General features: G+C 40.9%; 1 protein-coding gene across 2 annotated transcripts; it reads left to right on the top strand.

Annotated features, from left to right (window-relative positions):
- The first annotated feature begins 6,441 nt into the window (after positions 1-6,441).
- Positions 6,442-25,679, top strand: LOC137268261 (alpha-(1,3)-fucosyltransferase C-like). Of its 2 annotated transcripts, none has more exons than XM_067802804.1 (2): positions 6,442-6,568; positions 22,672-25,679. In XM_067802804.1, the coding sequence occupies exon 2, from the start codon at positions 22,672-22,674 to the stop codon at positions 23,917-23,919; it is 1,248 nt and encodes a 415-aa protein (XP_067658905.1). In that variant the 5' UTR covers positions 6,442-6,568; the 3' UTR covers positions 23,920-25,679. The 2 variants fall into 2 exon arrangements, with proteins under 2 accessions (XP_067658905.1, XP_067658904.1); XM_067802803.1 differs by lacking the exon at positions 6,442-6,568 and adding an exon at positions 20,229-20,302.
- Positions 25,680-27,080: the final 1,401 nt, after the last annotated feature.

Raw genomic sequence — 27,080 nt, 5'->3', positions numbered from 1 at the left:
ATTCATGTCAAGGTCTAGATCTAGAGTGTTGCGCTGCACTCATAACGCATGCGCAGTGAATAGGTTCGCGGAGCTTGAAACAGCATGCATGCCCGGAGTATGAGGTCGTAAGCAACTAGTAGTCTAATCGTGGTTGTGTACACAAACAAGTAAATAATCTACTCGTTAAAAATAATTTAAAACAAACAAACAAACAAACAAAAAAACACAAAACAAACAAATAACAAAAAAAAACCCCGTTGATTGTGGTAAGCAGCCTCTGTCAGAGATATAGCTCAATGTCTGATTTATTGACACCTATATGTCTGCCTGCCTGCCTGTCTACTAATACCAATATGGAATGCACAACTTCAATTTCTGACCATTTTACAACTTGAAATTAACACATATCAGGTTTACAAGCCATAAACAAAGAGCCGGGTAAACGTATCGGCAAATGAACCAGTGGCCAGTGAGAAATTCTATTATTAAAGCCCCGTTACACTTGACTGCACACTCAGCGGTATTAGCTGGGTTCGTTATCACAGCTGCTTCGTTTCGAGGGAGCTAAACCCAAGTACAAAATATTGCACTTCTGATTTGCGATTATACGCTTATATTACTGTTTATTTGGGTTTTTTTTCACAATCACGAGTGCATTTTATGTATCACGAACAAGTGATAACTGAGTTTTTTTATTATGTTTGATTTTTGGGTTGCATGTGACCTGTAACAAAAATGTTTGTAAGAACTCTTACATCTTCATCATTTGTGTTGCCAAGTTTAATTAGTTACTCAATTTAAAAAGTGAAAGTGAGTTGTGATGGGTGCTCAACATCACAGCGTACACACCTGTTTGGATAAAATACCAAGCCAAGGGAGGTAATACATTCATCGGACTAAACCGTAGATGCATCCAGGGTGTAGTGGAGAATTATCGGAACTTATAAGCTGAAGATAACGAGGATGACAATTTCAATGAGTGAGTGAGTGAGTGAGTGAATTTGTGTTTTACACAGCTTTTTTTGCAATATTCCAGCGATACCACGGCAGAGGCCACCAGAAATGGACTTCACACATTGGCTAATGTGAGCTCGTACAGCGACAACTGAGGGAAGTGGAGGCAAACATCAAGGACTTCTACGAATTTAGAGACAGTTGTCTCTTGTGTTTCTCTGAAACATGGCCAAACGACTCCATTGAAAGGGACGCCGAGAAAACAGGAAAACCCGTTGGATGTGGAGTGTGTATTTACATAAACGATCGTTGGTGTAATCAGTTTGCCATCCGTGAAACGATTTTGAATTACTTTCTATTTCACGCAGACCATTTTATCTACCAGGCAATTTGGTCAAATATTTATGACACTTGTGTTCGAGATTGCAGTTCTTTGATGTTGTTTTTGTGTGTAGATGCTTATTATGTCTATTTTAATGTGACGGAGACCTGGAATGAAAACGAAAATTTCCTTTACATGGACACTGAAGTATTATCGTATCTTATTTTATCTTATCTTACCCATAAGGGGAATCGAACCAATAGGCTACTACAACACCGCCCTACAAATAATTTCAAGAAATGAGTTGTAATCATATCTTATTGGGGCAGTATTTTAGGGTATTCCATCCGGCGGTTTAGAGACGCAACACGTTTTTATGTACCTCTCCACAGACCCACCTTGCCATGGTTGAGGGGCCACAGGTGTTGCAGGAGTCATAACATGCTGTGCAGAATTGCGTTCGTCGCACATACGTTCAGTATGAATCAATTCCTTGTCATTTTCTTGGCTAGGTCAAGAGCAATGCTGTGTGTGTTTTTATCTGAAAACATGGGAACTCCAACGACATTGTTTCGCCTTCTGTACCGACGAATTTCATCAATTTCAATATCTTTTTTGATCAGTTTACCTTGCAGTTCAGCGATTGTTTTCGTCCTGTTTAGTTTGAGCTTGACATTCGGTTAGCCGTTTTCAATATGAGATCAAATTTTGATTGAGTTTCGAGACTATGGATTCTGTTAGGTTAGACGTTGTAGAAGCGATGAATTGTTCAATTAGGCACAGAAGACGAATCACTACTGAGATATCAGACACTGTGTACTCACATTTTCCGTGTCAATTGCCATCTTGATTCAGGGTGGTCTCGACTGAATTATAATCCCATACGTTCACTCCAAATGCACATCCATCTGATTGAATTTATTTCCAAATCAAAATCACAGTGTCAAATAATGTCATATTACATATTTATTTTTCATTCCACTCTCCAATAACTTTGTTAATTTTACATGTAAAGCTGATTTGTCTCACAGCTTCCGTAAGGACACCAACACATTCCGCGGACGGAATATAGAATGATTATGATGTATTATTGAAAATGTCATTGTTACCTGTAAGTATGCTCCTTTTCATTGTGACCCGTGGAGGTCCGGGGTAGAATAGACCTTCAGCAACCCATGCTTGCCATAAAAGGTGACTGACTTGTCGTAAGAGGCGACTAACGGGGTCGGGTGGTCAGACTCGATGACTTGGTTGACACTTGTCATCGGTTCTCAATTGCGCAGATCGACGCCCATGTTGTTGATCGTTGGATTGTCTGGTCCAGACTCGATCATTTACAGACCGCCACCATATAGCTGGAATATTGCTGAGTGCAGCATAAAACTAAACTCACTCACTCCTTTTCATTGTCGTAATATAACGTCAAGATTATGGAATGATGTCATGATCAGTTGCTCTGCAAGAAGAAAAATGCCATTTATTTGTCCAGGGAATAGGTACAACACCTCCTGATTTGTCCATAATCAATTCGTGAACTTGTGCATGTTAAATCAGTGAATGATATTATATCTATCGTAATATTGTTGGTCATAATAAGTGTTTTCTTCACGTATACATGTTTGTTTTCATTTTCTTCAGTGATACATGTGCACCACCTTGTAAACTGTACATGGATATTTGATACGTCGGTAAAAATTCCTCCCGTTCCCCTATCCCAAATAATATTCATCAACTGATAGATACTAGAATTATTAGACTCATTAAAATAACAAAAAGCCCCCAAATTAAGTACAATATAGGGTTGAACCACTTAGTGTTACGTCGTTAATGTGCGGAGAAAATAACTTGGGGGAACGGAAAGTACTTCGTAAGGATTAGTTCAGCAACCGGCATTCCGGGAGGGCGTCTTCTCGTTTACCCAGCACCTATTGTTCTAGAGGCCAAATCACTGACGCGGAAAACCGCCAGACAGTAGGTGTCTCTTAAAGTTTGCTCCCCGTGAAATAAGGTCCCCCATAACGTAATTCCCATCAGCAGAGACCATACACCGTCGGTATATGGTCTCGGCCATAAGGTATGACAAATATAAAACAATTATCAGGTCATTCGCTTGTTCAGTGCTGTACAAGTAACATGTTTCGACAAATATGTACATGGGCAACATATTCCCTGCTACGTTCAAAATACACATATTCTCTCCGATGATACAACATGAATCAAAATGGACGTGCACGCAGATACTATATCATTACTGTCATTCAGAATTTACACGCTGGTCTCAAAGACATCACAAAGTTATCTTTGATGTTGACCGTGGCATGTCAGGTTTTCAGGTCATAGTTCCAAGGGGCGGACGTAATTATCCTTCTCTTAGTTGTGAACCTATAGTTCGTACCATTGGGAATGAACCTGACATTCACTTGTTGGCTAGCCATCGTGACTGACGTGATAACCAAAATAAATATCATTATGTACTGATGATGATTTGGGGAAAGAGTGTTCACTAAATTTATTAAAAATCAGCAACAACAGCATATCATTAACCGCAATTCATGAACTGTGAACACCATTCACCTGGACGAGACTAATCAGTGTCACCACCAGCACCAAATTTCATGGTGAGCACTGGAATCACTAACCCCTGTACAGTAAACCTCCTTAATTCCTTATCATAACTTTAGGGTGGTGGATAAGTGAGAATGACCCTCCGGGAGTAAACCTGTCTTCAGTATAGGTTTTAGCAATTAAGCTGGATGAGATACAATCCTACCTCCGCGATGGCCAGGGGCATCCTGCTACAGTTGGTCAGTAATGTAAACTTGTATACGTATGGTAATTACCGTATCATGTATTCAGTGTCTCATAAGCCAGTTTGTGACTTGACGAGCGGTTGTCTTGTCTAAAGTAGCGCTCAGCAACCAAGTTCGCTGAGAGATACAACCCTGCGTAAGCTCCCAGATGCACTCTCCCACAGTCAGTCAGTCAAGTTGTGTGTGACTTTTGTCCATATCGTACGTTTGTCCTTCGGGCTGATACTGACAGGCCTTTCGTGACCACTCGCCAAGTTGCCGTATCCCAAAGAGAGACCTCAGTCGGCTTGTCCCGGATTAGCACGAGATAACCATCCTACAAACTATGTCCTTTAAATCAAAGCGATTACTCGATCTGGGTGACGAGGAAGCCCTTGTTGAGCGTTCGCAACACGTTCATTAGAAAGGAGCGCACGCACAACGTGCCATGCAGCTCACCTGAATCTCATCAATATCCTCGGATACAGTATCTGTCGCTTCCATGGTAACGAAAGTGATTGAGCTGTTCACCTGTGTCACCTTGACATTACGTGGCTTATCTACCTGGGCTCTTGACTGAACATTGCCTTGACATCCGTACGAGATTATCTTGACACAGTAAGTATGCATCGTTTACGAAAAATGTGTTTCATGAATGTGAATATTGTTTAATGTAATTAAGTTGTATGATACCTGTACAAGGTGTTTGCCAGGTGGGATATCCCTGAGTCACTTCCCCATTGTCATCACGCGTGTTCAGAAAGTGTTTATTCACAACGCACTCAACGATATTCCAGTTATATGACGCCAGTCGGTAAATACTTTCATTTTGTCGACAGTCTATTGCCCAACATGATGAGCATCGATCTATGCAATTGGGACACGATGACCTGTGTCAGCGAGCCTGACCACACCCGATCCTGTCACTCACCTCCAAGTATGGGTTACTGGAGACCAGTTTTAACCCAGGTCATCACGGGTTGTCGTTGTATCGACAAACTTAGTTTACAGAGGGACTAAACAGAAAAGATAGGTTTTGGGCTGATAGTATTGTTCTATTATTTCAATACTGCAAGTATTGTTTCATTTTTTTAATACAGTAATTGTTCTATTGTTTCTATGCTGCAAGTATTGTTCAATTTTTTTCTGCACTGGGATTATTGTTCCATTGTTTAATAATTGAAGTATTGTTGCAGTGTATCAGTACTAGCCGCGTTAGTCCAGGTTTACAATAACACTGCAAGTTAATAACCTTAGAGTCGGAAGTTTATCTTTGAAATATATCACATAGGAGCCAAAAGTCTAAACCACACATTCTTCGTAAGAATCACCGTTTCTGTGAGGTGCTGTTGCTTCCACGTGCAACCTGACGTAACCGAACCGATGCATTTGTCTGTTCCTTTCTTAATAATCATTACATGACCCATTCAGATACACCCGATATATCATCAGCAGGTCTAGCGGACAGGTCTATTGATTTACAGTACAAAGTGGACGGAACGGTCATTTATTTGGTATTAGTGGAGATTCCCGTAGCCTTCTCACAGTATCTGACCAACATTGTTGTCACTTCCACCTGGCCCTTCTGTAACGTCACGTCACGCCACTAAATGAAGCAAGTTTAGACCCCCCCCTCCTGTTCAGTCGGAATTTTTCTGTCGACAGAGACTCATATCTCCTCACATCTTTCTCCTTAGCGGCGGTGGGGTAGCCTAGTGATCAAAGCGTTCGCTCGTCAAGCCGAAGACCCGAGTTCGATTCTCCTCATGCGTACAGAGTGTGAAGTCCATTTCTGGCGACCCCCGTTGTGATATTCCTGAAATATTGCTGAAAGCTGCGCCAAGCCAAACTTATCTCTGCGGGTTTTCCGGCAAATCGGCAAACCTTCCGATTTAACTGACTTACCCCGGATGTGTGTCGATTGAAGTTATTTTAAGTATGTCGATCTGGCGACAACTTTAAACCCAAAAAGAAGGAACTCTCCAATGACATCGCTGCCTCTCCTCCATAATGGCTGCATCAGTTGTTGCATTTGAATTTGCCGTATTGCGATCATCATCATCATCATCATCATCATCGTGCACCTCATGACTAACATCTGCATCTTCAAACAATATATACATTGTTGAAAGTGGCATAAACTCCAGTACACGTTTAGTCTCCGACATTATAATATTTTGCAAGACGTCATATTTTTTTTTAAATGTATCCCCATTGAGAGACTGAGGATAGTGAGACTGAGGAAAATCTAGACTTGCTTCATTTCGATTTTTTGTTTTACAATGTAAGCCGGAAGAAGGACATCCTGTAGTTGAGCGACTGCTTGTTAACTGCTTTGGGCGAGCGTCAACTGAGCGAGCGAGAGGTCACGTGACGGAGATAGCATAACGCCATCATTCAACATAGTGAAGTTGTTATTCTGTATCCGGCTTTCGCTGTGTCGACACTGAAGTACATTTGTATCTCGGACAGTTAGGGGGCATGGTGGTCACCTGAGGTATAACATCACTCCGGAATAACTGTGAGTACTTTGCACAACCCGCGCTTGGCCTTGACAGATTAATTAATCTGTTGTGGGTGCGTGTAACCCCCTGATTATACAACTTGTTACATCATGTACTATCATTTAAAGATAGGCTAAAGGGATGTTTCTTTCCGGAGAGATTGTTTACTATGGTGGTTTTGACGGGTCATGGTGAATTGTTAACAGTGTAAACAACTGAATGGATTGACGCTTTCCGCCTCTTTTGGCACTATGTCACTATGTCACGCGGTAGGAGGCCAGAAATGGACATCACACTAAAGGTGTGCAAACAAAGAACGCTCTCCACGTATTGCGTCGGGTGACAGCGTAAACGTACCTTGACCAGTGGTCAGGAAATCTTTGTACCATTTACACCTGTCGCCTGTAATTTAAAAACACAAGATCAGACAGGGGTTAGAAGTCTTGGTCGTTGTTCTGTACCACGCGTGGTTAAATTGGACATAAACTGGGCTCGTTATGAATGTTTTACGGCAGACAGTGGAATTCCATTGCTTTGGTCATGGCCCGGAACCATGCCGTTTTGACAACGCTGTTTGTCATGCAAACGTTCTGAATCTCTGGGGTTGTTTTTCGAGTTAAATGCAGTTTTGGGTCTTTATTATCGAGGTATATGAGCGCTGATCTGATTTTTCGAATGTGAGTGAACAGGCATACGGTAACAGATGTCAGGTCCTGTTTTTCATGTCGACCCAGAAACATTCTATACAGACCATGGAAATCAATAATATACACAAAGAACGTGATTAAGCACACATTTAACTTGAGCAATGGTTTCCAATACGTTCACAAATCTTGTTGTGGTATACACGATGGAAAACCACGAGGTTTTTCTGACCCGTATGATGCTTTGACTCAAAACGACAACATGACAGGATTTTATGTTGACAGTTGTTAATTTTTTTTAAAAATCCAAACAAAATAATCACTTTCATACAAAAACATGTCTGGCCCTGGAATATTTTCTGTTTTATCTGTGAATGTTAAATATGCATTGTCATGTGCTTCTCTTACACGATTCAAGATCAATAGGGTTAAAATCGGGGCCCATTCAATTATGAGAATCTAAGTTCTTGTGTATATTTCTAGATTACTAAGAACACAACATCACATGTAGCAGCCAGTCGGGAATATTACGTGCTTTAACCAACTGGTTTTCGAACCACCTCCATTGTCAAGCTGTAGCGTTCCTAAATCGTCAGGTACACCAGCTGTGCAATCTGAATTTAGTTGTCTAGCTGATTTGCCATAATCGTGTGTCCGATGTTAGTTTGCATATCAATTGTATGCATGTCAAGTTCATTTATCATTTATACGACATCATGTTGAAGCCTGTGGTCGTTTAAAACGCCAACTGTGCAATTTAGAACTGTCATTACCACCTTCCTCGTTTGTGAGTGAGTTTAGTTTAGCAATATTCCAGCTGTATGACGGCGGTCTGTATATAATCGTGTTGGACAAGCTAATCCATTGATCAACAGCATGAACACCGTTCTGCTCAACTAGGAACCGATAACATGTGTCAACCAAGACAGCAAGTTGTCCACCCGATCCCGTTAGTCGCCTCTTACGACCATCATTGTGTGGGTTGCTGAAGACCTATTCTACCCCGGATCTTCACGGGTCTCCCCGTTTGTTTTGTATCAAATGACATCATTCGTTCAAAACGCGTAAGGGTGACTGGTGAACATGAACCAACATAGTTGTAGTATTTTGTTCAGTTTGTTCAAACACTTGATCCTAAGCCTAGCTGATATGAAATATCCCAATGGGGTCGGATATGGGATGACCTTTAAACTTTATCACGGAAAGGGCGAATATCCACGTTGCCATGACAACGTCAAAATGGCTTCCATACATTTTAGACGACGGGTGATTGAAGGTTTCGCTGGTCTCGCCGAAGACTCGGGTTCGATTCCCCACATGGGTACAACGTGTGAGTCCGTTTCTTGTGACACTCTGCCATGATATCGCTGGAATATTGCTGAAAGCGGCATAAAACCAGACTGGCTCACTATCGCGTTTACATTGGCATGAAAAGGACCGCTCTTTTGGATAACGAAATGAGGTCGCTCTAACATAAAATGATTTAATATTAAGTGATTGTTGCATGGCAGTTATTCTTGTGTCAGTGATATCAGCACGAGACTACTATATCAGCCTGTGGGCCTGACCAGCTGGCGAAAAGAAAACTGTCATTTTGAAATCCGGTGTTTGCATGTATTCATTCCTTTCTAGTTTAGTAGCTTTACAATACGGCTGTTATGGATTTTCGGCCCTTGGGTTGATGCTGCTGATATGCATTTTCGGCGCTAGTGGTCAGTTTGGACTCGTGCCTACAGCCAGCATGTACAACATGGTCCATATTATTGATAGGTATAAGATAAATATCCGGGTGCGTGACCCTTCCAAGAAATCCCTAACAAGGGGCGTAGCTGCTTTGCGATGTCCTTAACAAGGTGCATGGCCACTCCTGGCTGTCCTTAACAAGGTGCATGGCCACTCCTGGCTGTCCTTAACAAGGTGCATGGCCACTCCTGGCTGTCGTTAACAAGGTGCATGGCCACTCCTGGCTGTCCTTGACAAGGTGCATGGCCACTCTTGGCTGTCCTTAACAAGGTGCATGGCCACTCCTGGCTGTCCTTAACAACGTGCATGGCCACTCTTGGCTGTCCTTAACAAGGTGCATGGCCACTCTTGGCTGTCCTTAACAAGGTGCATGGCCGCTCTTGGCTGTCCTTAACAAGGTGCATGGCCACTCTTGGCTGTCCTTAACAAGGTGCATGGCCACTCTTGGCTGTCCTTAACAAGGTGCACGGCCGCTCTTGGCCGTCCTTAACAAGGTGCAAGACCGCTCTTTGTTTTTCCCGAACAAGATGCGAGATCGCTCTTGGTTGTCCTTTACAAGGCGCGAAACCGCCTTTGGTTGTCCTTAACAAGGTGCAAGACCGCTCTTGGTTGCTATATAATGTGAAAAAACATTAGATGATGTTGGAAAGCAAAACTGAGTGTCAAGTCTCAGAAATTTGTTATTTTACACAGGTTTTACGCACGTTTGGTTTTCCCAAAATGTTGGTGATTCTATCATGTTTACAACTATTTCCAAACAACGGCAGAGTTATATATTATCTCTGCACTATCTATGTAATCACAGTAGTATAAAGTCCTTGTTACAGGAAAACTACAGTATGGTTCAAAATTATTGAGAATAGCTAAAGCATTTCATATTATTAAATGAGAACAAATCAGATAAAATTGAATGTATTGTGAAAGTGAACTGACCTTTTCATGTTGTGTAGGTAACAATTTAATATTTTATCAAGTCTCCTTGAGCTTCACGGCACAGTCTAAGACGGGTAGGCATACTTCCTATCAGAGAGGTTAGTGTCTCGTGAGTTATGCTGTCCCAGTATCGGACCACTTCTCTCTTCATGTCTTCAATTTTTGTCAACCCCTTTTGATTCACACATTCCTTCATCATCCCCCAAATGTTCTCAATGGGATTTAAGTCAGGACTATATGCAGGAAATGGTAATGCAGTCACATGTTTTTCCTGAAACCACTGCTTGGCATGTTTTGCGGTGTGTTTAGGATCATTATCTTGCTGCAAAATCCAGTCATTTCCATAAAACACATGTGCACTTGGAAGGAGAAAATTATCTAATATGTTAGTGTAGCGTTGACTTGTCAGATTTCCGTCAAACACACACAGCGGGGTGGTTCCTAATAAGGATATCCCTCCCCATACATGAAACTTTGGGCTGTATTTAGGTCGTCGATACAATGGTGCTGACGCAGACTTTGTCCATATTTTCACATTATTGGGATATACCCATATTGAGCTTTCATCAGTAAAAATCACATTTTCCCAGTCAAAGTTTTCATGTGCCAAACACCACTCAACACGCCTGTCTTTATGTTCTTGTTTCATGAGAGGAGAAGGAATTCCAGTCTTTTTCTCCCATCCAAGATCAATCAAATTTCTTCTAACTGTAGATTTTGATACCACTGTTGATCCCCTTTCTATCATTTCATACCTGATGTTGGAGATGCTTGCCCTTTGCTTTTTAGATGCTAAAATTCCCAGCTGGACGCGATCTGAGAAGTCCAATTTTCTGGGTCTCCCTGCTCCTTTCTGGTGTCCAAAATCCTTTCCCTCTTTAAAATTCTTCCTAATCCTATACACAGTAGAAAGAGGAGTTCCTGTTCTCTCTGCCAATGTATTTACATCATCAATTCCTTGATTACACAACTCAAAAATCAACCTTCTTTTATCTTCAGCAGACATTGTTGACAGTGCTGAGGAAAATGGCGTCTGCTACAAATTCAGGGGAGGTAACTCTAATTGTACTATACTCAGTAGGCCAAGATGAGTTACCTCCCTTATACCATTACTTAGTTACAAGTATCAGTGAATCAGTTGAGGTGTTAGGATAGCTCAAAGTAAGAAGAAAAATTCTCAATAATTATGAACCAGACTATATATCATGTTTCTCTCGGATAGGTCTTCGTTTAGAGTCTTATGTACTTGAAGAATATCTCGTCATGATTTCAATGTTAACTTACGTAAAAACGTAAATGAACAAGTATATGAACCACTCTGTTCGCAATGTGATCTCAGTGTTATGGAGGACGAGGTCCACGTCCTGTTTAAATTGTGAAAAGTATCACGACCTGAGATTAAAATATAGAATTGCTATCAGGAGATTTCATGGAACCACACATCGAGCAAGCTCAAACGTTCAACGATCACATATGGATCTATTAGGTTATTTTCTGAGACTTTTCAACTGATCATTGTCAATATCCAGATTGGAGTGTAAGGCGTGGATTGTATTATGTGTGCCATCCTCTGTGTTAGGTAACACCAACGTGCTGATTATATATAGTTATATATTTATATTACTTTGCTCTCCGGTGATACAGACTTGGCCCTATAATGCTGTAACCCAATCATTAGACAAAACTTTACAAATTCTTCACCTCAAAACGAGAAGTGTGAGGCACAAGCTAGCTTACTTCAATGAATGCTTATCTGAAAGCCAAATTATTTGTGGCACTGAGACGCTCTTATTTAACTGTATCAGCAGCACAAATGTAACGTAGAATGGTTACTGAACTGTATCAGCAGCACAAATGTAACGTGGAATGGTTACTGAACTGTATCAGTAGCACAAATGTAACGTGGAATGGTTACTGAACTGTATCAGTAGCACAAATGTAACACGGAATGGTTACTTAACTGTATCAGTAGCACAAATGTAACATGGAATGGTTCCTTAACTGTATCAGTAGCACACATGTAACATGGAATGGTTACTGAACTGTATCAGCAGCACAAATGTAACATGGAATGGTTACTGAACTGTATCAGCAGCACAAATGTAACATGGAATGGTTACTGAACTGTATCAGTAGCACAAATGTAACACGGAATGGTTACTGAACTGTATCAGCAGCACAAATGTAACATGGAATGGTTCCTTAACTGTATCAGTAGCACAAATGTAACATGGAATGGTTCCTTAACTGTATCAGTAGCACAAATGTAACATGGAATGGTTCCTTAACTGTATCAGTAGCATACATGTAACATGGAATGGTTACTGAACTGTATCAGCAGCACAAATGTAACGTAGAATGGTTACTGAACTGTATCAGCAGCACAAATGTAACATGGAATGGTTACTGAACTGTATCAGTAGCACAAATGTAACGTGGAATGGTTACTGAACTGTATCAGTAGCACAAATGTAACGTGGAATGGTTACTTAACTGTATCAGTAGCACAAATGTAACGTGGAATGGTTACTGAACTGTATCAGCAGCACAAATGTAACATGGAATGGTTCCTTAACTGTATCAGTAGCACAAATGTAACATGGAATGGTTCCTTAACTGTATCAGTAGCACAAATGTAACATGGAATGGTTCCTTAACTGTATCAGTAGCACACATGTAACGTAGAATGGTTACTGAACTGTATCAGCAGCACAAATGTAACGTGGAATGGTTACTGAACTGTATCAGTAGCACAAATGTAACGTGGAATGGTTACTGAACTGTATCAGTAGCACAAATGTAACACGGAATGGTTACTTAACTGTATCAGTAGCACAAATGTAACATGGAATGGTTCCTTAACTGTATCAGTAGCACACATGTAACATGGAATGGTTACTGAACTGTATCAGCAGCACAAATGTAACATGGAATGGTTACTGAACTGTATCAGCAGCACAAATGTAACATGGAATGGTTACTGAACTGTATCAGTAGCACAAATGTAACACGGAATGGTTACTGAACTGTATCAGCAGCACAAATGTAACATGGAATGGTTCCTTAACTGTATCAGTAGCACAAATGTAACATGGAATGGTTCCTTAACTGTATCAGTAGCACAAATGTAACATGGAATGGTTCCTTAACTGTATCAGTAGCATACATGTAACATGGAATGGTTACTGAACTGTATCAGCAGCACAAATGTAACGTAGAATGGTTACTGAACTGTATCAGCAGCACAAATGTAACATGGAATGGTTACTGAACTGTATCAGTAGCACAAATGTAACGTGGAATGGTTACTGAACTGTATCAGTAGCACAAATGTAACGTGGAATGGTTACTTAACTGTATCAGTAGCACAAATGTAACGTGGAATGGTTACTGAACTGTATCAGCAGCACAAATGTAACATGGAATGGTTCCTTAACTGTATCAGTAGCACAAATGTAACATGGAATGGTTCCTTAACTGTATCAGTAGCACAAATGTAACATGGAATGGTTCCTTAACTGTATCAGTAGCACACATGTAACATGGAATGGTTACTGAACTGTATCAGCAGCACAAATGTAACGTAGAATGGTTACTGAACTGTATCGGCAGCACAAATGTAACGTGGAATGGTTACTTAACTGTATCAGTTGCACAAATGTAACATGGAATGGTTACTTAACTGTATCAGTCGCACAAATGTAACGTGGAATGGTTACTTAACTTTATCGGCAGCACAAATGTAATGTGGAATGGTTACTTAACTGTATCGGCAGCACAAATGTAATGTGGAATGGTTACTGAACTGTATCAGCAGCACAAATGTAACATGGAATGGTTCCTTAACTGTATCAGTAGCACAAATGTAACATGGAATGGTTCCTTAACTGTATCAGTAGCACAAATGTAACATGGAATGGTTCCTTAACTGTATCAGTAGCACACATGTAACGTAGAATGGTTACTGAACTGTATCAGCAGCACAAATGTAACGTAGAATGGTTACTGAACTGTATCGGCAGCACAAATGTAACGTGGAATGGTTACTTAACTGTATCAGTTGCACAAATGTAACATGGAATGGTTACTTAACTGTATCAGTCGCACAAATGTAACGTGGAATGGTTACTTAACTTTATCGGCAGCACAAATGTAATGTGGAATGGTTACTTAACTGTATCGGCAGCACAAATGTAATGTGGAATGGTTACTGAACTGTATCAGTAGCACAAATGTAACATGGAATAGTTTTCACGAAGTTTTTACGTAAAGATAGAAATGCTTTCGGTGGAGGTGTCATGATCCATGTGAAAAATGTTTTGAGTTTTAAAGGACGCTTTGATTTGGAAAACACTATCGATAAAGCAATCTGGTGAGAAATATATTTAGGTCAGAAATCGATCATGCTTTGTGCAGCTTACAGACCCCCGGCATAAACGCGACTTTTTGGGAGCGACTAGAAGGGTCAATAGAAAATTCATTAGACCTTACATTAAAAACATGCTTATCGGTGATCTGAATGAGGACCCCTTGTCAGGTAAAATTTCACATTTAAGAGAAATTATTAACAGAAAGGCATTTCATAATGTTAGTAAGGACCCTACACGTGTTAGTAGAATAAGCCGAACTTTATTACGTCCCGTATTAATTAGTAACGATGTTGACGTGTTTGACAGTGGCGTGATCGATTTCAGTAGTGACATAACTACATAAGTGATCACAGGAGCACATTTGTCGCCATTAACACAGCTATTTCTCTGTGTGTATGTTATAGCAGAAATGCATCGTGTAATGGCGACCATGAGTTACTGACTAAATATATAACCAATACTGGTTGGAACCATGTGATAGCAAACACTACTGGTATTGATGAGACAATATATGTATTTTATAATCACCTAGGAAGGTATATTAAGGAATGTATTCCATCTAGAAATGTAATGATTAGACCCAGTGACAAACCTTGGTACAATTCGGAAATACGACGTGAATCAAGAAAACGTTAAGTTAAGAAAAAAGGCAAAATTAACTAACAGATATGAGGATAAATTGGCATACCGTAAACAACGAAATGAAGTTCATAACATGAAGTGTTATGCAAAGGAACATTATTTTTCGTACCTTGATGAGTTTATATCTGAGATGAGCAGAGACAGAAAACCTTCATTTTGGAAAGTTCTGTGAGGGCTAATCAAAGAATCAGGATCTATCAACTCTATTCCGCCATTACGACCTAAAGTACAGGTATATACAAAACAACGTATAACAATATATGTAACAATATATATAACAATATATAACAATATTTGCTCAGCTCTAGATAGACGTGAAGACTATTGTATGGTGGTTTATGGTGTTTCTAAGGCCTTTGGCAGACTGCAAGTACGACAAATGCATAAAATCGACATTCATAGAATATTTATGCAGATGTTGTCCAGGCATGGGATATATATATATATATATATATACCATTCCGTGATCAATGATGCATAGTTTTACACAACGAGGTAGGTACGGGGTAACAGACCATATCAGCTGTTACCTGTGCAGCATGGAGGATATACTAAATCACTCTTTTTACGAAGTTTTGAGGCATGGAAACTGTAGCAGGCCAAGTTTCTAATACCCGATTCATGTTGGGAGGACATGACTATTTTGGACTTTGCCATAGTTGGGAATTCAGAATATTTAAGGGGTATGATGTATCTTTGGCGGAGGTCATCGTAAGTTGCACAAGTCAGCAGGAAGTGATATTCACTGTCGACGTATCCAGTGTTACAGACATTACATAGTCTTTCATGCCTTGGGATATCAGAATATCTGCCAGTTTCAATGGCTAGTTTATGTGACCTGCATCAGAAATGTGCAAGAGCAGTTCTGAATTTATTTATGGTTATAACAGAGAGGTAAAATTCAGTTTGGGGTTTGGAAAACTGTCTTAAACAGAGAATATACTTGTAGTAATTATGGCTATTGGCGATACTGCCGTGCCACCCTCGTTCATAATTGCATTTAACCTGTGGGGAAATTCAGTAATAAAGGAAGGAACAAAATCTACATGCTGTCATTCCCAAAGGTATATGTTAATGAAATTGCCGATGAACTAGATTGTGCTGCACGCTTGTGCTCAGATGATACATCAATGGGATTTTCATCCATAAATCACAGGCCCAGATACACTTAATAAGAACTTACTGTGGTGCTGGGGAAATCGTAGGCTTGTGACATACAATCCCCACAAAACAGAGGCTGTACTTTTCAGTCTTAAGAATAAAAATACAATTCTACAATTCTACAATTCGAACCCGCACCCTCAGAGTCAAGCACGTAAACGCCAGCACACAAAGTCAGCCGCCTAGCCCACTCAGCCACCGCGACTTCCATATTAGGGATTTCACTAAATTACACAGGTTGGAAATATTTCATAAACATCTTGGAGTAACATTTCCTCCTGATTGTAAATGGAATACCCATATTGATGACATCGTAAGAAGAACGTCCTTGATGGTTTCAACAATGAGAAAGTTCATGTTGAACAGAGACAGCCAAGATAAGATCTGTATTGTATTCATAAGACCAAATCATGAATATGCCTGTGAATTGTGGGATGGTTGTTTGATAGATTTAACCGATAAAATTGAAAAAGTTCAGTTTGAGGCCGCCAGGATGGTTACTGGTTTACCAAAACATGCTTCCAGAGATACTGTAATTAATGAAACAGGTTAGCAGTAGTTAAAAGAGAGAAGAAGATATCTTAAACTTTATTCTGTAATATCTACAACAAAACTGCTCCATCCTACCTTTGTGATCTCATACCCCACACTGTGAATCCAGGACAAAATATAGAAACATATGTGATATTTCCCTGTCCTATTCCTGCACAAGTCTCTACACCCAATCGTTCTTCCCTTCATCTTCACAACTGTGGAATTATCTCCCCTTATATGTTAGAGAATCAGATTCCCTTAAAAGTTTGACATCGCCTGTAAGCTCGCGTAAGCCAGAAGCAACAGAATATTTCTCGTGTGGTAATAGAAAACTCAATGTAATTCATACCCAGCTAAGATATTCAAATAGTAGATTAAATGGTGATCTGTGTAGGATCGATCTCATTGAGAACACAGAATGTAGTTGGAAGTTTACCTGTGAAAATTCTCATTATTTCATGGAATGTTCTTTGTATTGTAATATCAGACGGGAAATGTTTCAAAATGTTGGCAAAATTTGCAGCATTAGAGCACAAATAAACCTAGAGGTACTGGCAGTGCAGATCTTATGTACAATGACAATAAACAGATTTTTAAAGAAGTTCAAAGATATATATCAAACTCCAAACGGTTCATCAACTTTGATATGTTTATGATCTAAATAATTCGTGTATTCAACGTATTACTTTCATTTGAATGTATTATTGTATATACCTTTCTATCCCTGTACATACACTTTGCTTTTCTTTTGCATGTAAGCACTGTAAATAGGAGCGGGTGTCTCAAAGTTGGAATAGCTTGTAACCAATCCATTTTCTTGAAAAGATATGTTTAAATCAAAATTAAAATATCTCCCAGGCCTATCCAATGTTAATCACTACTCAGTGAATCTCTTGTGTAATATAGCAAATAATGTGGACAATTTACGAGCATCGTTCTTAAAACTGTGTTTCTACTGGGATGTAAATGGAAACAGACATATTGCTGTATTGTTCAGCACACGCGACATGATTCTATGACGTATTGATACAAACTGTTTTAAATCCAATTTCCAGTCTTGTCACTGTTACCGATGTAATTGCTGTTAGGACATGTTACAACCGCTCACCTGTTGTTATCTCGTGATACTGTTGCTAGGATACCTCATCACTTGTATCTTTATTAATGATATACCTGTTTCACAGTTACTACCTTGACAGCTGTCACAGTGTTATGTTTTCAGTCAACTGTACAATTAATGTCGATTTAATGATTTGGATCAGTGCACCACCAATGGTACAATTATGTATGCAGATGTGAGTGAGTGAATTATTGAGCTGCATAACACAGCGGGTGATATGTATAACATTTTTCTTGTGAGATTCGAATTAGAAAATTATTTCTTTCTCCTAGTGTAGGAAGATACAACAAAACGAGAGAGAGAGAGAGAGAGTGTGTGTGTGTGTGTGTGTGTGTGTGTGTGTGTGTGTGTGTGTGTGTGTTGGGGGAATGGGGAAAGGGGGTTAGGTGGGGGGTAGGGAGGGGCGTTTAAAGGGTGGTGCACCGTATCTAGTGTGATTGTGGAGGTAACATGGGGGGGGGGAGTCATGTGGTGATAGCGTTCCTGTGAGGGTCTTCCTCGGGCTCACTGAGTTGGTTGATACTTTCCTTCGTATCCAAATTACGTACAACGATGTTCATGCTGTTGACCACTGGATTGTCTGGTTCAGACCAGTGTGTGCAATGCTTTAATTTGGCCGTTGTCCACCAACGTCGATAAAAACCGATAAACTTAAAATAGACTACAGTAGCTATTGTGACAATTGCACACTGTTTCTACAAAATCAGTTAGCGAAACCTATGACAGCTAGAGAGAATTTGTTATTCCTATGCGCATAGGTCTGAAATACCAGGAAATGAACCTGTATGTTATTGTAACATGATGGGTCGTACAGGAAGGATTCCAGCTGATATAAAGACGGATAATTACTGAAGGCCACAAGGGCCTGCAGATATTTGAAACTGTCGGCCCCTTACGATAACAACTGGCGCTGGGCTGGGAATATTGCTACAAGCGGCGTTAAACGTAAGTCACTCACTCACTCACTCACTCACTAAAACAGCACGATTTTCCAGTCGTAAACACAAGAACCGGGCATCCAGCCACAATACCGTTACCCGAGTCACATGGCATTACGTCACACAGATAGCACTACACCTTCCCATCTAAGTGAATTCTCTGAAAAAAAGAGTCAACATTAATCACTTTAACAAAACAAACAAACAAAAACAACATAGTGTCAAATACTGTTCAGTGCTATGTGCACCTCAGGTCCCGCCCATTCTATCATTAGCCAGTTAAGGTAACAGTTAGAAAGGGTTCCCTGCTATATCACAAGTCGGTGTCCCGCTTGACCTGATCGAGTACCAATGCATTGCATGACCGTGTCACAACTGGTATGGTCTATTATTGTGAGGGGTGCACCAACATGTCTGAACGACCGCGACAAGGTCGACGTTTGACACTTCAGTGTCGAGAAATCGTCAGCAATGTCCTAACTTTGTTTGAAAACGTAGCCACAGACCGTTTTATGTTCCAACACGAGCTTGTAGGCAACGAGAAGCAACCTCTGCTCCCCTATTTAATGCTTACTGGACATTCCGTTTGTGCCTTGTGGCCTCGCGGGTCATGCATATGTGTAGCTCAGGTCGAGCTGAACAAGCTGTATTATCAGTCAATCGGTAAAATGCGTTTAACAACAATACGTAATTGTTCGAACAATGCAACTAGAACTAGTCCTGAACTGAAGCCATGGAAACACTTGTGCTTTGTTTGTAAGCTGTAACAACGACTGCCCTTTGATCCTGTCGTATCCTTCACAAATAAATCATGACCAAAAGGCGCGGATTACCGGAAGTCCTATGAATACAAGTTTCGGTGTTCCTAGTTCATCTCAGCTGTAGCCTGTTTACAACAGAACACAGATAATGCGCATCTTGTAGTCGTTGATTTTGTTAGCATCTTTCAGAGTAAGCGCAGTAGTTGGAACAGGGAAACAAATACAGGTGAAACTAGAAATGGGTTTCACACATTTTACCCATGTGTGAAAATTGAGCACGGGTCTTCGACTTTCAGTTTCATTACCCCTAGTTCTATGTGCAGAGTAAATGTGTGTTTCTAAACTAATACCTGATCCTGGGCTGTATTGAGCCGGCAGCCTGCAAACGGACAATCTGGTCACACGATTGCTCATGCACAACATGACGCAGGTACTTTCAGTCGATAATTCACTCTTACCGTCAAATTCAGGTATAGATCAATTTCGGCATTACATATGGAAGTGATTGTTGATGTCCGTATCGCACATATGTCTCGGTAGCCACGGTAGTATGGACTTACAGATGCCCATGGCACGGTGCAAACACTATTGAAAACTCTTCAGTTCTCCTTATTTACTCCGGACGAGATTTTACATATCGCACGTGCCCTGACAACGCACTACGCCACAAGCATTGATGGCCCAGATCATGTATAACATATCTTTCTCCGCCTGCTCCGAAATAAATTCCTTAGTGTTTATGTTGTTTAATCCTAGACGTTGGGGATTGCACCACAGGCACCGTGCTCTCATATTGTAAAACCTTGCTAATACGGACATTATTCATCAAGACCACGTATGTCAACAGCACTGCGATGACATGTTTGCCGAAGCTGCCTGGGTCGGTGCACGAGTGTCGGTGTCAGGTAAGGAACACCAGAGTTAAGCGTTATCACGTCACAGTCGTGGGTCCCGTGAAACTGGCGCGGTGCAACCTTTCTCGTTGGAGGAAGCGAGGTCGCGAGCGTTGGTCTTCTTAGATACGGCTTCGACATGCCGAGTGCCGTTTAGTTCAATCAAAGACCATATGTGTTGTAGGGTTAGATGACTGTGGACTATTTGCCGGGATAAGAATGGGTTTTCCACAACTGCCGGATTAGGGCGGGATGTGGTATCAAACAAGCAATACGACCTGTGAATGGAGCCATAAAACTCGTAACATTATACACACTCTTGTCGACGGCAGGGGAGTTGTCAGCAAACGGACAGGCAAGCCTTTAACCAGAGGCCGTATAATAGATGGTCTCTGCTGTAACCATGGTAACGAGCTCAGCGTAGAACTACCCACAAGAACGCCCATGTAGATTATTTTTGGGGATGCTCCTTTTGAAATGACTTATGACCACAAGATTGTTGTTTTTTGCGTTGGCGGAGCAAGTGGGGTTAAGGAGGTTCGAACTCCCTGACCCCTGACCACCGTCGCCTGTAGTAATATTCCAGCAATATCACGGCGGCGGACACGAGAAAAGCGCTTCACACGAGGGGAATCCATCCCGGGCCTTCAGCATGACGAGCCAACGCTTAACGCTGTAACCAGTAGGCTACCATATTTCTAAGAACAATTGAAATTTAATTTCGTAGATTGTTTTAGGCTGTTTGGGTTTTTTTGTTGTTTTTTGTTTGTTTGTTTGTTTGGTTTGGTTGGGTTTTGTAGTTAAGGCAGCTCCTTGGTGTCCGTTAAGAAAACCCTCAGAGCTAAATATACTAAGGGGGCTGTCAGGCCTCGTTTTCGGGAATCAGGTATTGGGAGCGAACCGTGAAATAAGAAAAGAGAGAGCAGTGAGTTCCTTGGGTTTATTCAAGCAGAGACTATCTATTATATGGTCTGTGATTCAAGCAAGTGAGCCTGAGGTGGAAAAAAACAGGATATAACCCACACTACTACCCATTGTCATTATCAAGTTTCTCCGATGTTGGAGCTTTCCATCTGCGTTATCTACCCTGTGCTGACAAGGCTTACTATACGAGGTAGGTGGTAAGGAGATGATTACCTAACAGGACTTGATGTTCTTTATGGTATAGCCATGGTCAGCTCGTGACCGCTGCTAAGCCAAACATCTGTCAGAGGTTGGCAATGGCGTTTACTACTGGACAAAGAGGATGGTATGAAGGTAATCTTACTCAGCAAAAGTTGACATTTTATTAGTTGGTGGTAAACATGCACCTGCCGAGATGGAACTACTTATCTGCCCTTGACCAAGGGATGTACCTGAGAATAAAGACCGGTGCTGACACAGCTCACTAAGTTAATCTGGGATTAAGTAGTTTAAGGTTGCCGTGGACACGTTTGCTAATTAATTGCCGCTGTGCTTGGCAATTTGTCATAAACAAGATACACTACTCACATCGACTTGCACGTACTCGGACTTCCTTAGTAAAGAATAATTTGTGACAAAAATAAAAATGTAAGCAGAAATATATGTGCTGTAACGCTTTGACTAACGTTTCCATGAGGTTGTTGTATGGCCGTTGTGTTCGTCGATTGTGCCTAGATTCGGTGACATTGACTTTAAGCTCGTCTTAAAGAATGAGCTTAAAGTAAGTCATTACCATTGTTAGCTCTTCATGCCGAAGACAGGTTCGTCCACTCATCATCCCATCCCCATTGTGTCAAGCCCCTTTCCGGCGCCAACGCTGTCGTGTTGCTGTGGTTTTGCTGGAATATTGCAAAGAGCGGCGTAAAACTAAACTCACTCACTAACCAACTCTACGGCATCAGGATGTGAAGTTGGATCCTTGTTCGTCATGTTCAGGATAAACATACTGAATATTTGGTCTTGTGAATTGAACGGAAGGTCGATGGTTCGAACCGTCTACACCCATATACCTCCTACGCAACTCTATCCATACCCTTATCCACCAGTTCAACACATACATGTACTTCTCTATTCACTAATCTTGTACGCAACACTTAACGCTATCGCAGCTCACTGGATATAGACCCATGAAGGTCCCGGTGTAGATAGACCTTCAGCAACCCATGCTTGCCATAAAAGGCGACTATGCTCGCCGTAAGAGGCGACTAACGCGATCGGGCTCGCTGACTTGGTTGACTCATGTCATCGGTTCCCAAGTCCGCAGATCCATGCTCATGTTGTTGATCACTGGATTGTCTGGTCCAGGCTCGATTATTTACAGACCGCCTCCATGTAGCTGGAATATTGCTGAGTGCGGCGTAAAACTAAACTCACTCACTGGATATAATTAAGTGAATTTCTTTGTCGCTATGTTTCAGATGGTGTGCCGAAGAAACAAGCGTCTATTGTTCTGTACATCCGCGGTCTTGTTTGTGCTTTTTATATGGAGCACGCTCACAAATGTCTTCCGAGTAAACGTCAAGCCCCCACGACGACTTGCCTCTGTTTCAAGGATGGTTTCTTCTATTTCAAGGTTCGAAAATAACAAGTCATCTCTTCTTGTATGGCCAAACGGTGAGAGCAACCACCCGTATTTCCTGTCCCCGGTTTTGCAGTTCCCAAATGACAATTTTCGCCAGAAGTCGCGGTATAATCTCACGGGCGTTGAAAACATTTTCACACAAAACAAGACAGAAGAGAAACTTATCATCATATACAACATGCCTTCATGGCATACGTTTGAAACAAGGTACAAGGATAGTCTGAACAACTGCCGATTGCAAAACTGTAGATTATCTGGTGACCATAAACTTCTTCCTCAAGCCGATGCAGTCGTCTTTTATGTCCTGTCGATTACTGATGATAAACCGCCACCAAAACCAGCCAATCAGATGTGGATATTTTTTGCACACGAGGCTCCATGGGACTTCAATCGATGGAATGATAGGTTTAATTGGACGATGACTTTCAGATATGACTCGGATATTGTCTGTCCGTATTTCGTGCTCCTGCCTAAACCTGCAGCGGATGTTCGAGATTTCCGGGCTATCACTGAGAGGAAAACTAAACCCGTCATGTGGTTGGTAAGTCACTGCAATGCCCGGTCGAAACGCGACGACTACGTGAAAAAACTTCAGCAGTACATCAGCGTTGATATCTATGGTGGATGTGGACCCCACAAGTGTGAAAACTCCGGACCAAACAGTTGTAATAATCTTCAACAAACGACATACAAGTTTTATCTGGCGTTTGAGAATTCACTATGTCGAGGATACCTGACAGAAAAGGTGTTTCGGAGTTACAGTTTGGATGTCATCCCCGTGGTGAGGGGTGGGGCGAGCTATGCAAACCTTCTTCCAAAGGGCACATACATCGACACAGCCGATTTTTCATCGCCAGAAAAACTTGCCGATCATTTGAAATATTTAGATTCAAATCATACGGCATATGCTGAAATACTGAGACGGAAATCACAGTATGGTATCACAGATCCGAAGTCAACCTTAGATTCATCGTTGTGCGATATTTGTGTGAAAATTCATGACTTAGAGAGATTCGGAAACACATACCATGATGTGAATAAATGGTGGAATACTGACAGCTGCTACAGTGCCACGGATTTCTGAAGTGAAGATGGACTGACCTGCTCACCATGGACGCCTTAACGTTCACCATGTATTCATTTGAGATCATTTGACAACTGAGATTTCACAGTTGAAGATTTTCCAAGACTACAAAGACTGGATCATCTGCAAACTGTGCACGTTATACTGAATCGTCTCATCATGCAACGATATGTATTGTTACGGAGACACGCTCAACTACAACGTATAGTCACGTGTGGTCAGCACGACCTGCGGATGTGTATTGTTACAAAGATTCGTTCAAATACAACATACGGACACATGTGGTCAGCTGACCATTGTAACTGATCCACTAGAAGATATAGATACGTGTGGTCAGCTAATTATGTCACTTTCACTTCTAGATAGACACGTGTGGTCAGCTGACCATGTAACTGTTCCACTACAAGGTATAGACACGTGTGGTTAGCTGACCATGTAACTGTTCCACTACAAGGCATAGACACGTGTGATCAGCTGACCATGTAACTGTCCCACTACACGATAGACACGTGTGGTTAGCTGACCATGTAACTGTCCCACTACAAGGTATAGACAAGTGCGGTCAGGTGACCATGTAACTGTGATGCTCTTCAAGTAACTGTAATGGAGAACATTGTTTTTACTCTCTTACAGGATTAGTTCACATTGTGAAGTATGTGTTATGTATATTTGGCATTCTGCTCGTGTGTAGGATACCTACTGAAAGTCGGACCAGTAAGTGATTCTCATTCATCTTTCATTGAATCTCCTCTGTCACTTCGTTACGAATTTCGTTTGGTGACAGTTATAATGTACTCAGATCACGTACTATTTGTCAAATCGGTGCTGTTCCCAATAATCTCCGGGATTAAATAGTTTAACGGAAAGAGTGAAAACCATTGTGGGACTTAAGTAGTTTTATTTTGTACCGAGATCTCAGATTGGTGATGCGTTTGAGCCAGTCTGTCTGTCCTTTTGCCATTTTCCTTGTTGAACATGGTTCAATGTACTGAAAAGGTTTGTTGGTTCTGTGCAATGAGAGAAAAATATGTCTTCTGTGAACATGAAGCTAGACCCAGTGGTGCTGATGCACCTTTGAACACTTTAACAGTGCTTCTTTATGTTAACAGTCGACAATATTCAGGTTATATCACGACTCTTAGCAAACGAGTGGTTGATAGCATGACGAACCATCGTTTAAGCCACCATATACCATTACAACTAGTAGGGGATACTGGATTTACAAGAGAAAACTTTAACTCACTTGAAAAACCTCACTGAGAAAACACACTGCAAGACTCGATCAAGCCGACCCAGTAACTGTCAATGACATCGCTAACGAGATCGCGCACATGCTCACGGACGCTGCACGGACACACAGAGGATTCTCGAAGAAGGAACGAACATGTAAACTTCTGTCGGAGCAGAATGTTATAGAGCTCGTTAGAAATTTCATAAAACAAGACGTCGTGTACGAAAACACGACTCCATTTATAATAAACGTGTATTTAGGTGTATGAAATCTTTCATATGCACGGACATATGTTACTTTTTCTCTTATAGCTTTGGCTAGTGGTATGCTCGCAAAATGGAATATCCCCTACTTTATATAATGGTATATTTTAAATGTCAGAATCGCACTGATTATAACCTTAGCACCATCGGTACCTTCTGCATGTTTTTATCTGTTTCTTCAAACCAAGTCATGAGTAATACTTTCCGAAAGTGAACATATGCAAAGGTTTATTTTCTTACATTTTAACATGGTATTAAAAATGTTTTCCATGTTTTGCAGTTGAAGTTGTTTTTGTTGCATTCATGTTGGGCGAACCATAAACTGTATATGACAAAATATACTATACTACCCATCAAACGTTTAAGACTCACCAGTGTAAATGTACTTCAGTCAACTGCTCAAAACTAGATTTTGCGAAATGTTCCATTCTGTTTAAAGGTACTATACCAATGAACTGATATATTGTAAAAGAAATTTGTAAGGTTGAAAAGACTGTTGTCATGAGTTCAATACGTGATAAACTCTGTGAGATTTGGCTATCCTTAACAAAACTACACCAAAACACTCTCTCACATGCATAATATTTGCAGGTTTTTTCAGCAATTTGACGCATGGTCCTCGTGCAGTATAGCTGCATAAGGTTCAAACAAATCAGTGGAGAAATTCATCTTCGATGTAACCACACACTCGCCGCACACGCGCGCGCACACACATATACACAAATACGCTGTCTCTCACGTGCATAATATTTCCACATTTTTTCAGCAATTTGATGCACACACACTCACACACGCATAATATATAGTGAATGCTTTAGATGAGGCTAAACCTTTGACGGGTGGTATAAGATATTTTCATGCTGTAGACATCTGTATGTTTCCACAATGTAAACTGTTAGGTTCCTCGTGATTTCTTGTACCTATGCTTGTTCCATTGTCTCCAGTGCGGGGAAAACCCACGTAACACTATACAGCAGGTTGAAGACTACCTTGCTCGTTTGGATTATGCAATTATATCACCGGTTTAGAAAATGATTTTCCACAGACACATGAACTTCATTTCCGCGGGGAATGACAACTGTCCGGATATTGTGGCTGGTGACATTTTAGCTAATGCGAAATAAGAACAACTGATGTCAAAATGGTGTCTCCTATGTATTAGCAGTGCAGGTGTGTTATTTATAGGCAGTATAGATCTGTGTTCTGTTACAAGACTGTTCTTTGTTCTGGAAACGTTTGGTTCCCCTCAAACGGAAATCACGAAAATACATTGAGCTAATCCACAGCAAATTCTTTCTGTTGAGCACAGAGAGGTTCTCCTGACCAGGATGAAACAGTTGTCCATGGTTCGCATTGGGTCAACTCGAATAAATACGCCTGTCGTTTTCCGGCGTGCACGTATTTTTCACAAATCTCGTGTTTTTGATGGTATCTGACACCAGCGGTGAAAAGCTTAACACTGTCTTAAAATGATACTAGCTCTGAGGGACAAGCTTGGAGGTAAAATTGGTATTTGGTGTGCAGAAACAAATTCCCATTCGTTTTAAAATAGTAATTGTTTTAACATTTAGCTAGTGTAGGCTTGTCGTTTTAGGCCTATTTTGTGTTTATACAGCTGGTTTGAATGTCCGATATCGTAATGGTGATTTTGCATTTGTTTCATTAAT

The sequence above is a fragment of the Haliotis asinina genome, chromosome 16 (assembly GCF_037392515.1).
Source record: "Haliotis asinina isolate JCU_RB_2024 chromosome 16, JCU_Hal_asi_v2, whole genome shotgun sequence".
NCBI classification, from domain to species: domain Eukaryota; kingdom Metazoa; phylum Mollusca; class Gastropoda; order Lepetellida; family Haliotidae; genus Haliotis; species Haliotis asinina.
This window is presented reverse-complemented; position numbering and strand designations above follow the sequence as displayed.

Coding starts and splice junctions, on each gene's coding strand:
- LOC137268261 (XM_067802803.1), top strand. CDS start 20,252: ATGACATGTTTGCCGAAGCTGCCTGGGTCGGTGCACGAGTGTCGGTGT. Junction 20,303..22,671: donor TGCACGAGTGTCGGTGTCAG/GTAAGGAACACC, acceptor GCTATGTTTCAG/ATGGTGTGCCGAAGAAACAA.